The sequence below is a fragment of the Betta splendens genome, chromosome 11 (assembly GCF_900634795.4).
Source record: "Betta splendens chromosome 11, fBetSpl5.4, whole genome shotgun sequence".
In the NCBI taxonomy this organism is placed as follows: domain Eukaryota; kingdom Metazoa; phylum Chordata; class Actinopteri; order Anabantiformes; family Osphronemidae; genus Betta; species Betta splendens.
The window spans coordinates 11,144,082-11,156,176 of record NC_040891.2 but is presented as its reverse complement, the minus strand read 5'-3'; the positions used below and the strand labels follow the sequence as shown (position 1 = coordinate 11,156,176).

Genomic DNA, 12,095 nt, shown 5'->3' with positions numbered 1-12,095 from the left:
TCTGAAAAGGTTTCTACCACTAAGACTCTAGTCAACTACTCACCAGCTCCATGTCACTGAGCTTGTGCTGCAGCTGACTGATGTGACCCAGCTGCTCGCTGCTCCTTTCTTGGTGCTTTCGGACCTCCACATTCATTTCCTCCAACTGCTGTTGGTACTGGATGAGCTGCTGCCTCGCCTGAAGAAGATCAGCCGCCGTGCTGCTGTGGCTGGTGTTCCTCAGTGTCTCACCCGCCTGAAGCTGAATCAGAGGATAATGAGTGTCACATGTGTAATATGTGCGCCCCCAAACACAAATTAATTCCTAATGGCTAACAACCAGTAGTGCAAAAGGACATAGAAGATGGTGCAAACATATCTGAACAGCATCCACCTGTTGGAATTGAATTTGCAGTTTTTGGCTTTGCTCCGTCAGCTCCAGGAATTCTTTCATGATCTCATCTTTCTCTTCACGAGCCTGCTGAAGGTTAGCTGTGAGCTGGGTGATGATGCCATCCCGCTGCTTCACAGCAGCTTCAAAGTCCTGCAGCTAGAAAAAAAATTGAATCCTGTTAGTAAAATGCCTTGTATGCAATAAACAAACAAACAAAGGACAAGGATCAAGGAAAAAAAAATCTGTTAAAAACAAAACACACCTGCTGTATTCCCTCTGTACCAAAGGCAGACCTGATTTCCTCCAGCTCCCGACTCAACTCCTCCACCGCCTGGGTCTTGGTGGCGAGTGCATCCTCCATATCCTGCGTCGTCCCTCGTTTTGCCACCTGTTGCAGGGGCTCCACCTCCTCCTGAACAGGGCGAGACAGGTAAAATCTCACCTAGCACATGTAAGGTTTTACTAAGGGACATGGGATGAGCATTCAGGATGGAGACTAACACCAACCAGGAGTAAAAGCTGTTAGTTGCAAGAGCAAAGAGCCACATGAAGAAATATAGTAAATATGTTAAAGATTATTACTGTTTAAAAAAAAACTGCATAAGAGTGGTCAAAACCACTAATCGGTCAGAAATGGTTAATAATAATTTATTTTTTAGTTTCTACAACGTTTGGATACATGTCAGTTAAACAGAATGTGTGTGACCTCAACTGTAGTAGGCTTAAATGTACAACACTGTTTAAGTACTGCTTTTAACACATCACTTAAATTACTTTCAACTGCTGTGTAAATCAGAAAATGGCACTTAAAACTTTAGGAACATTCACAATCACTATTTCTCTTTGATAAATGCTGACAAGCGGCGCGCTGCTGGATGATGATCATTTGAGAAATAATTATAGCTATAATAGGAAAATATTCTAAAGATTGAAAGAAATTAAAAAGCTCAATAACACTGATATTTTACTCTGTAGATTCGCTTTCATTTGCCTAATGCACTCAAACTAACTCAACCCTCCGCTGTCATTCTCAGTCCTGCTTGTCATTTTAACCATATCTTGATCAGCACCTTTTGTCTCCTGCGTTTGAAAATCATTTTAGGTACGGTGATCTAAAGAGAGCAGGTTCTTGTGTAACACCTAATGTTCTCTCTCTCTCTCTCTCTCTCTCTCTCTCTCTGCCACTTCACTGTTCTCACCCTTATTTTGCATTGTTCGCTCTCCCCCGCTTCATTCTCCTCCAGGTTTCAGAGATAATTTACACCTTTAAAATGTCACAAAGCCCTGATGAAGCCTAAAGTCCTGAGTCATTTGTGCTTTCACAATGGTAATTTACAACATAACATGTTTTATTCCCTCTTTCCCCACGTTGCAGTCAAGGCCACATTAAAGTGAAAGGAAAGCAGAGCACAGGCGTGGTAGTGGGTTATAGGAGATCTAGCAGAAGACTAACTTGTTAAGCAAATACAGACACATCCAGCAGCCAGTGAGTTTGCTAGCAAAGCCAACAGTGGAACGGTAGGACGGTGAAACTGCTTGATTGGATTACTATACCCAGAATAAATCCTTCGAAGTCATGTTTAGAGTCTCTGCCATCTCATCATGGCACCCATTTACCTGTTGATTCAGTGCATCATTAATGAACAAAAACAAAAAAAAAGATTCATTTCATTCGGTGTGTGCACAGTGGCCATCTTGGACACAGCCCTGGACCACCTGTTAAATGCTATGACCCAGCAGGCACATATGGTTGAGAAAAGGCATGAAAAAAAAGTCATATGCTGTCGTTATACTTCAATACCTACAAATAAATGGAACATTTTGAGGCTAAAAATTCCTCGGTCCATGAAACTGCACAAAAACATCCTCTGGCAGTGAATTCGTAAACAGTGGCATCAGTGACTTCCTAATTAAACCGCTTCAAAAACAGAAGATGAGCTGCAGGTGTGACCGTGAACCCTCCGAGACGGAAGCCCTGGCAACAATGCTCCAATGCGTATTTTAACATCTCACCTCTGAGGAGTAATCTTCAGCAGTGGTGGACACTTCACTCTCCGGCTGCAAAAGAGAAGAGAATTCCATCAGTGCTGCACATTTAAAACAGATGTCACAACATTATAAAACAACGCCTGCCTTACAGTACGTCCTGCTTCAACAGGTACTCTGCCTCCAAGAACAGTGAGACTGCAGAACTGTGGCAGCACCTCAGTATTGGAATTGTTGCATTTCATTCCATAGCACATTTCATTTTCAGGTTGTGGGCAGAGATTGTGAATACTAATTAGGTAAAACTGGTTTTGTGTCTGTCTCCTCCGTCAAACTGAAGTGTTCTGACACCTTAAAGTTGTTTAGTTACTTAAAAATGTTTTAAGGCTTTTTTAAAGGATCTGGACCCAATATTAATTTAAAATTATTAAAACACTATTTAAACAATTGCTAGACATGACTGACATTTTATTGCATCAGATCTGATATGAATTTCATGATGCCAAGTTTACTTGCTAAGAAGCATCAGTGAGTCATTACATTTGTATTTGCAATTATAATCTCCTTCAGATGCCAGTGAAAGAATTCAGAATAGAATATTCTGAGGCAGTAGTGTTTCTACAGCAACCCCTTCATGCTCACACACAGCAGCAGCATCACAAAATGCCTGAAGAGAACAAAGAGCCATGAACAGGCAGTTTGGGACAAAAGCAAAAACGGAGAAATGAAATGGGGGAAAAACAAATCATTTAAATTTAAGCTGTTAAATATTTCATCTAGATAAATAATTCACACATTCTGCCCTGTTTAATCTCTTAAGATTTACTGGTTGCATTTGTTAGGGATGCTTCTAGTCCTGCAGCACAAACAAACCGAATGTTTCAGTGTTTAATAGTTGAGAGGACGTTGTTCAGTCTCAAGGTACAAAAACGTTTTCTATGAAACACTCATACATTCAATCAACCTTAAGGTCTCCTGAAAAGTGCTGCAAGGCCACAGGAATTGGACCCACATGAACCTATTTGTAGGCAATTGTCTGTTTCCGTGGCAACCAGTAGTTTTGTGGGCATGTACCGCCTCGACTGTACAGTGGGTTCATGGAACGAGTGGCTGCGCGGTGCCAGTGAAAAGAGACTGAGAGGTCTCAATAATGAAAGAGAAGCCAGCGCGTTCTAAAGCCCCAGGTTTCTGTGTGTTCAAGTGTTTTAGGTGATTACCTGCAGAATAATGTCACTCAATGTTTAATCCAGCAAACCCCGGCTCCAGATGCATCAATTCATTTAACTTCATACAATATTTGTATTTTATGAAGCAAAAAAACAATAAGATTATAGATTTCTTTCTTAAGATTTCTTTTCTTAAGTTTGTTCGGGAGGAACAAAGCCTGAAAGCGCTGCGCTGGCATTTGTGAACATAAAATAATTGGGCAGAGTTCATCAACATTGGACTTGATCGTCTGTGTTAGGTTTCAAATAGCATACTTGATGAAGTTACAGAACTGTATGTGCCAGTGATGTATTATGCAAAGAAAGAACTAAGCTGCTGAACCAAATCCCCAGGAAGACTACACACTTTCCAAAGCTTGTGTTCAAGTTCATGCCCAACAAAAAAAAACAGAGGATGTCATATTTAAAACAGCTAAAAAAACTAAAGCAATATAAACAGATCTGTTAGAATATTGACTTGAATCGAGTAAACATTCCAGTTCCTTAACAGGGCTTTAATACAACATCATAGGATTTATAATACAGTATTATAGGGTTTATATTGTGTTAGGTCATTCCAGATGAATCACACTCTTAGTAATAATATCAGCAGAGCCAAACAAACACTGTCTCTCTCTCTCGCAAGCTTTCTCCACTAGGAAACATTCTGGCCAATTTATTGAATTATATGCCACCCGTGCAGCCTGAAATTCAAGGAGAAGGTGACAGAAAACAGAAACGTAAGGAAATGAAGATATAACTGAGCTCTGCTGGTCAAAAATGCAGCACAAATAAGGCTAAAATTATTTAAAAGTTAATTTCTAAAAGGGAATTATGCAAGTTGTGTTTTAATTAATTCTTTTCTGCTGAACATTCCCACATCTTCACTCTGTGCTCCTGATGGGACTGGTTGTCATAGCAGCCACAGCAACTCTGTCAGCGCCAGAAGAAGCAGAGACAAAAACTGGTGGAGATCAAAGGAGCACATCTGTCGTAAGGTGTTACAGGCTGGTGATTAAAAACCTGAAGCCAGACATTGATTTGAGCGACGTAACACTGCAAGTCACACTGATGTGTGTGCATAAGATTTCAGCAGATATTAGTGATTTAACTTACTTTAAGTTAACTGATTCAGATTATTAGAAAAGCAATATCACAGTATTCAAACAATGGATTTGTTCTTTTATGTAAAAATTAGATTAACTTGTGAAAATGTGCTTTGTCGATTTTAAAGGACTGTGTTTGGATTTTGGACTGACTGACTCTGTGTGTGTGTGTGTGTGTGTGTGTGTGTGTGTGTGTGTGTGTGTGTGTGTGTGTGTGTGTGTGTGTGTGTGTGTGTGTGTGTGTGTGTGTGCGCCTCTACCTCTATGGTGTAGGTCTGGTCGTGCTTGACAGTCTCTCCGCTGCGCAGCGTCCTGGCAAAGGTAAACTCCGTAGTGGGTGGGTCTTCACTTCCTCCTCGTGATCCATCTCGTCTCCCGCTCGAGACCTGGTCTCCTCCCACGGACGGCTCCGGCTCGACCTCCACCCTCTCCTGCGAGTCCCCCTCCGAGTCCTCGGCGGTCTTCTTTTTCTTCTTCTTTTTCTGCTTCCTCTGGGAGTCGGCGTGCGCCTTTCTCTGGCGGTACTCAGCCAGCTGGAGAGTAAAGATAGAAATAGATAACGCTTCAAAGTGTGTCCTTGACAGTCAAAACACAGCAGCAAAGACTTCAGCAGACATGCTTTTACACATTATTCTAGTCTACATATCCAGTCGTAGCTTCCATTCAGATCTTGTTTATCTGCCCCTAATGCCCAGAGCTAATTGAAAGAACCTGCTTTAACCTAATTTACAACTTTAACAGTCTGCGTAGCAAAGTCTAAAAGAATTCATCTACAAAGAGAAAAGCATAAAAACATATCAACCTACCCTGACACTACACAGTCTAGGGATACTCATGCGAAACATTGTATGCCCCAAAATTGTGCCTTCCCTGCGCCGAATGAAACCTCCCTCCGTGTCCATATGACCTGACACATGCCTCTTGCTGTGCCAGGTGCTAATCCCGACTAAAGAGATTACATTTTCAAACTATGTCAGCGATTTGTCTGAAACATTCGTCAATAACGTGCCATGTTTTCTTTACCGATTTATCTCCACCCTGCGATAAATGATAAATGGACAAATTTGAATTGTGGCAATTGAACAATTAATCGTGCAAATCTTGTATAAAAAATGATAGATAAAAAGATATTTAGGCCTCCATCTAAAGATGCACCTGCAGCAGCAAAGTCACAGCATCAAGGCCTTTTTGACAGGTCTGCTTTAGTGATGCTGGACGTAAGATTACAGGCTGACACAACAAGGGCTGAGTGGGCACATCCCCACCTACACCACACAGCTTAAAAGCTCAAAGGGCTCTTGATCCGAGCCTCAGCACCTCCACACATGCTGCAACCTTTGCCCAAATGTACCCATTTATACCTCCATAAAATGGAAGCATGATATCACCCCCTGGTTTCAAACGCACAGAAACCCTGTCGCGGAGCCGCTTATGGTAGCTGGCTGCCCTATTTGGCTGGGTAGAGCGGAACCGTGGTGGAGCATATGGAGTTCTGGTGCCTGCGTAGCTACATCACCATCTGGTAAGCAGAGGCTACGTAGGTGTATCACCATCTGCTGTCTGAAAACATTTACACAGGCACATTTCTACACAGCCTCTACCTACAGCAAGAACATCCACAACATCCAGTAAACTAGGATTTGCGTCGTGGGCGTTGAGGTCCGCTGAGTTACAACCTGGATTTACTGGGATGGGGTGGTACCACAAAATCAATGATGAGTCAGTGATGTGTTTATGTCTTATGTAACTTTAAATATTGTGGAAACACAGGCAGAATATGTGGCAAATACAAATTAGAAATGAATTCAGACAAAATGAATAAGATTAAAGTGGAAGAAAAAGCATTTACTTGTATCACTTTATAAATCAATAGGTAACATAAGTGCAGTTGTTCAGGTTGATTAATGTCTGTTGGACGATACGAAAGGTTTTCCACCAGTCCGCTGGCGCCCAGAGAGGAAGCTCACACCCTGCAATGTCATGTGTTAATGACAGCAGCAGCTTTGTGTTAGTCAGCAGTCAGAGAGCCTGAATCCTCTGCAGACCATTTAACAAATAACAACAGGAAACAACCATGGTGGAGGCAGACAAATGGTTGAGGTATCTATACAGCATAATTTCACCCACCACGCACAGAAATGTCTCTCAATCAAACTACTACCGGAAAATCAGTCAATAATGAGGAGAAGAAAATATTGTCTCCCATAATTCCCTCAAGTTTATTTGGAAGAAATTGTGACTTGTTATTTATCGCAAATCAAACTGGCAGAAACATTATAATGTACAGTACAAAAATACAAACCAAACTGTTAAAAATTATTCACACTAAAGCTGTGATAATTTACTTATTTTAGGTATAAAACCTGCAGAAATATCACAAGTAAGATGAGTCAAGGAGTGAACTTTCCCACACGAGTTTGGTTCAGTCATCCTCCAAGTTGCAGCTTGTTAGAACTGGGCAGCTGTTAGACGATCACGCTCAATTAATCACCTGGCAATCCCTCCTAAAGCAGCACAGCATGCCGTTAAAAAGTTTCAAATCTGTTACCTTACAGATAATAAATAAGGATACAAAAAAAGAATAACTCACTGATGTCATTCAAGCCAATTAGAGCGGTAACCAAAGCAACACAGAGTACGTTTATGATTAGTCAACTGTGGGATTAACTATTCAGGCCTTGACTAAGTAGATCAACTACCTTTAGTACACTGACCTTTAGGATATCTGAAAATCCTGACAAAACCTACTTGAATCATATGGAAGTATAATGAAACATCTTTACTACTATAAAATGATGATAATATGATGAAAAGGTTTGTAAAGATTAGCAGTAAATCATTTTCATCACACCACGATTAGCTGGCACAAGCACAAACAGAAACACAAGTAAATCAATGCAGATTTATGAGATAACACATCAGATGCTCACTGGCCTAATCCTGACTGCTGAGGACAAATACCACATTTTGCATGGATACAACAGCACGTTTATTTTTAATCCTAACAGGAGATACTAGATGAACGACACGTGCATATTTAATCAGTGATCAGCAGGCACATGTGGGAATCAGAAACAACTAAGCGCACTGTCCTCCATGAATTAAATCTCTGTCCCGGTCAAATTAAACAAACACTGCAGTGCTTTTCCTCTGTGCCAAACAGCACCCACTGTATTTAAAAATGCTGGACTAGCAGCTGGTATTCTGCTAAGCCTCATTAAAACACAACACTAAAATGGTTTTGCAAACCCATAAAGTCTGTAGTGCACAGACAAAAACAAGACAACAAGCAAAACTTTTGTAAAGAGAAAAAAACATCTGCAGCTAAGTGCCTCGAACAAACGTGTGGGCTGGTGTTTTTGTGCAATATGTGCATGTTAGGAGGAGACAGATTTTCATGCTCACTAGAGAAAAGCTTACTATTTTACCATTACTCTGACATCAGTACTCTGTGTGAAATGTTTAACATTTAGACTCACGCTGCATTGGCGTTAGTAACACCATCTAAGCACTACCCACAGTTTAATGCGTTAACGTATCTACTTACTACAAGTCAAATCTTGTGATCTGGACATAAATCTATACATCTGAGCTTGCATGATTGTGTCTGAGAGGCAGCTGGAAACTGTGGGATTAAAACCAGCAGGGAAGTGCTCCCTGTTCTCCAGGGACCTTTGGCAAATGGACATGTCAAAGCCATAACCTGGGAGATGGTCTTTCTTATGACCCACGATCACCTAACAAAGCTGGGGAGGACACATCACACACGGGGGCAGGACCTTCAACTGATAATCTTATTGACAGAGTTACCCTAGATCCTTGGGGACACAATCATCAATACCAGAAGTGCTGCAAGGTCATGCAAAACCTCACCATCTGAGCCACGGGACGTGCAGCCACACAACAACTCAACAAATAAAAATGACAAGAACACAAGGCAACACGGGCTCCAGCACGGGGCTGCTTTTTGTAGAGTTGATCCTGAATTAGAGGGGGTTGCTCTGACCTAATTGTGGGCGCCGCTCCCTGATGAAGCCAATGAGGCACAAGTTAGACATGTGGGGCAATATCGGCTCCAGCTCGTGGGGATGCGACCTGTAAATCCTGTCACGCCGGCCTGTCAGCCCCACTTCAGGTGGCGTTTAAACGCCTGTGGTAGCGACGTGACGACATGCTCCGTGGCCGATTACGTTACCACTACCTGTGCAGTCAAATAACAAAAAGCGAAACACGGGACAGACGTCTCAAGCATGCATCATGACAAAGGAGTCTGCGGCTAGCAGCGGTTAAGCTAAGCTGTCAGAACACGCCGGGGCTGACAGCTGCTGACGGGGGTCCGCAAAGGAGGGGGGGGGGTAGAAACAGCTGACAGACTCCACCATGACACGTTAAGTTCTAGACAACGTGAAGTTACTACTTTATAGGCCAGCTAACCAGCTTTGTGACTTATGCTAGCACGACAAGTGGGAATCCTACCTTTGCTTTGCCGGCCTCCAGCTTCTTTTGCCTCTCCTCGTCTTCCATCACCGCTGTCCCTGTGGCCAAAGCAAGAGGGAAACCGCTTCATACGAAGTATCAGTCGGAAAGCTCCAGGAGCCAACAGTCAAATGTCCCCTGTCTGGCGTCCAGCTCGCTGCCGCAGACTTGCAGTCGCCTGTACTAGCCGCTGTCTCCTTGCTGAGAGTCCGCCGCCATGTTTTCCACGTAAACATGAGACCCAACTGTGATGACGTCACGCAGATGCCTTCGCGGCCACGCCCCCTGGCATTCCTCTAGTGGTGCTTTCAATGTACTGTCAGAAATATTGGGATTATCAAAGAATTGAAGGTCCGAATATTTAATGTAGCGGTTGGGTTACTAAATAAATCTCAAAAGAAGAAACCATCTTCAAAGGCCATGTTTAAAATCTTGCCTCTAAATATTAGCTGTTATTAAAAGTGTATAATTATCCCTAGAGTAAGGAAAGGATTTAGAGGTCCATGTGCAGCTTGTGTTATATTTAGTTTGTCTTGAATATACATAGAGGTATCAAGTTGTAATGTGTGAATGAATTACAATAGATGTGTTGGGTAGTAATATTTTACATAAGGTCGTATATGTTCCTGTATTGGTCTGAATACATCTGCTCTGTTTCTATGGTAACAGGTAAAAAGCTTTTCAGCTGTCCTGGTATAAAGCTTTCTTTTTCAACACTAAATATTATTCAAAGCTCTACTTCCTCCGAATAAGGACCCCCCCCCCCCCCCTCATGTTCTCACATTTTGCAATGCAGCAGCTGCTCGTGTCGCTTTGAACACATTTTAATCAAACTCCATCAAAGAGGAAATATTTGAGCTCTCACAACTGAATGGGAAGCGAGGTAACATGAGAGACAGGCATCGATTTCTAGGACAGATGGGGCTGATAAAGGGAAGCATGAGCAATAATTTACTTAGAGTCTATGTGGTTGTGCCGACTAACAGATTTTTACAATTACAACAGCTTCTGGTGAGCTGTCACTGCACTGGTCTCAGCAGTAATAACACTCACTTCATTTCACCTATATTACTTTACTGTCTTTCATCTATTACTCAATTATTAATGAAATAATGGAAGCTGTAGACATCCCATCAGATGTCAGATGTCGGTAACAGGCTGGTGATCAATACACAAAGCTGGAAATGACACACTGGTCATTTACTCTCTCTGGTTCTGCCTTTTTAAATGTGTTGATAAAGTGTACAACTTGTAAAAAACTGTATGTATATTTTGTGAAAATATACACAATGTTTGGGATAATATGCTGTTAAATAGTTAAATAGGTTTCACTAATAGTTGTACACAGAAACAGTAATAAACATTTTATATAACGCATATGTATTTTTTAAAATGAATTATTTTCTTCTCAAGATGTTGACGACTTAAAATTTCCAGAATGATGAATAAGTTTATCCTCATTCACAACCTGCTGGAAACATTTAAAAGGTTCTCTCACAAGCCACAGTCTATATCACCTTTTATAAAACCCACAGACATTGAGTTTTCAGAATGTGAAAGTTTCTGCTCTGCTTGTTAAGTACTTGATTTGAAACATACCAACAGCTGCTGACGGAGAGGAGGTTCTGTGTCTCCGGCTAATTGGAGCTGAACAACTGATTGTCTGGCAGATCTTGAATTCCACCCATCTTCTTTTGGACATTCTGACTTATTTGCTCCCAACTGTGAGCGGCTGCTGTGAGTTGAACAACGTCTACAGGAGTATTTGAAAGTATTGCAAGTTTCTGAATTATTGATTCACTGAGGGAGTAGTGTGTCAGCAGTTACCCAAGCAACTTTACCAAGACGACCACAACAGGATGACAGCACACATCCATGAATTAAATAAATACACTTAACATTTTCACCAGAATCAGAGCAAGTGAGAAAATGTGCAAGACGAATACTAAATGAGCAAGAAAAAACGAAGCAGAGTAAGGAAAAAAAAATTCTTTTTAGACAAATATGATCTCTGACAACTACATGGCTGTAAAAGCATAGACGTAAAAAGCCTTAGTGGTAAAGTATGACGTAACAAAGATATTATTGATTAATCCCAACTGTATGTTAGTGTATTAATTTTAACCACTGTTACAGTTCCCCTATCCGCCCATTAGTGGCAGTGTGGGTTTATTGTGTGTTGATGTTCTGTGGTTCCATTTTCTCTTCTTCTCTCTTCAGGTGTGGCTTGTTTCTTTGATTTGTGTCTGTGTTTATACTCACCGTTGTCGTTGTTCTTGTAGCTAGTGTGTCAAACACGGGTCAACCCGGTTAATTATTATGTCTGTGATAACTAAAGCTTTTTGTTGTCTTTATCCCTCACATGATTCATCCCACACTAAAAGCTATTTTAAACTGTACAGACTAAAGCACTATTGTCATGTACGGGAACAACATAATGCTTTAGTCTAAGAGCTGTAGACTGAAAGCCTACCTGTATAATTTCACTCTGCTATATTAAAATATTCATGAGTGGTGGGACTCATCAGTAAAAAGAAGCAATGGGTCAGTAGCTTTTCCAGCATCAAGCTGTGAGCTACAACACATGGCGAACACTTTCTTGCCCCTCATGGACATACAAGAACGTCACCATATGTCAGACATATAATTAATTATTAACTACTGTAACCCACAACTTGTGTATTTATGCTTGTATAATTATAAAAGGGATGAATGAACTAAACCACAGTAGCCTCTGAGGGTTTCCTTTGTAACACAGCACTCAAAGTGTTGATTCTCTGTAAGCAGTGATGAAGTCATTCTGGGTATTTTATTGTATTTATTTCATAAAGTGAGGGGAGTCATTACCTCTACACTGTTTAAATGACTTCAAGCATTCTCTTCCTTTAGGATGTTTTATTTAGTCTGTTCCGCATAAAAGCATAATTTCCACTCCCAAACACAAGGTGG

The 12,095-nt window shown here is 41.2% G+C and overlaps 1 protein-coding gene across 5 annotated transcripts in view; it reads right to left on the bottom strand.

Moving 5' to 3' along the window:
- akap9 (A kinase (PRKA) anchor protein 9) overlaps positions 1-9,380 on the bottom strand; it is a 42,116-nt gene extending 32,736 nt beyond the window's left edge. For 4 of the 5 annotated variants that reach the window (XM_029167956.3, XM_029167957.3, XM_029167960.3 and 1 more), the window contains exons 1-7: positions 9,147-9,380; positions 4,931-5,203; positions 2,387-2,431; positions 1,928-1,990; positions 636-785; positions 374-529; positions 44-241 (exon numbers count right to left, since the gene is read on the bottom strand). In XM_029167956.3, coding sequence (XP_029023789.1) covers positions 44-241; positions 374-529; positions 636-785; positions 1,928-1,990; positions 2,387-2,431; positions 4,931-5,203; positions 9,147-9,194 — 933 coding nt within the window. In that variant the 5' untranslated portion in view covers positions 9,195-9,380. The remainder of the gene's footprint in view (positions 1-43; positions 242-373; positions 530-635; positions 786-1,927; positions 1,991-2,386; positions 2,432-4,930; positions 5,204-9,146) is intronic. The other variant, XM_029167959.3, reaches the window with a different exon arrangement.
- Between the last annotated feature and the right edge of the window lie 2,715 nt (positions 9,381-12,095).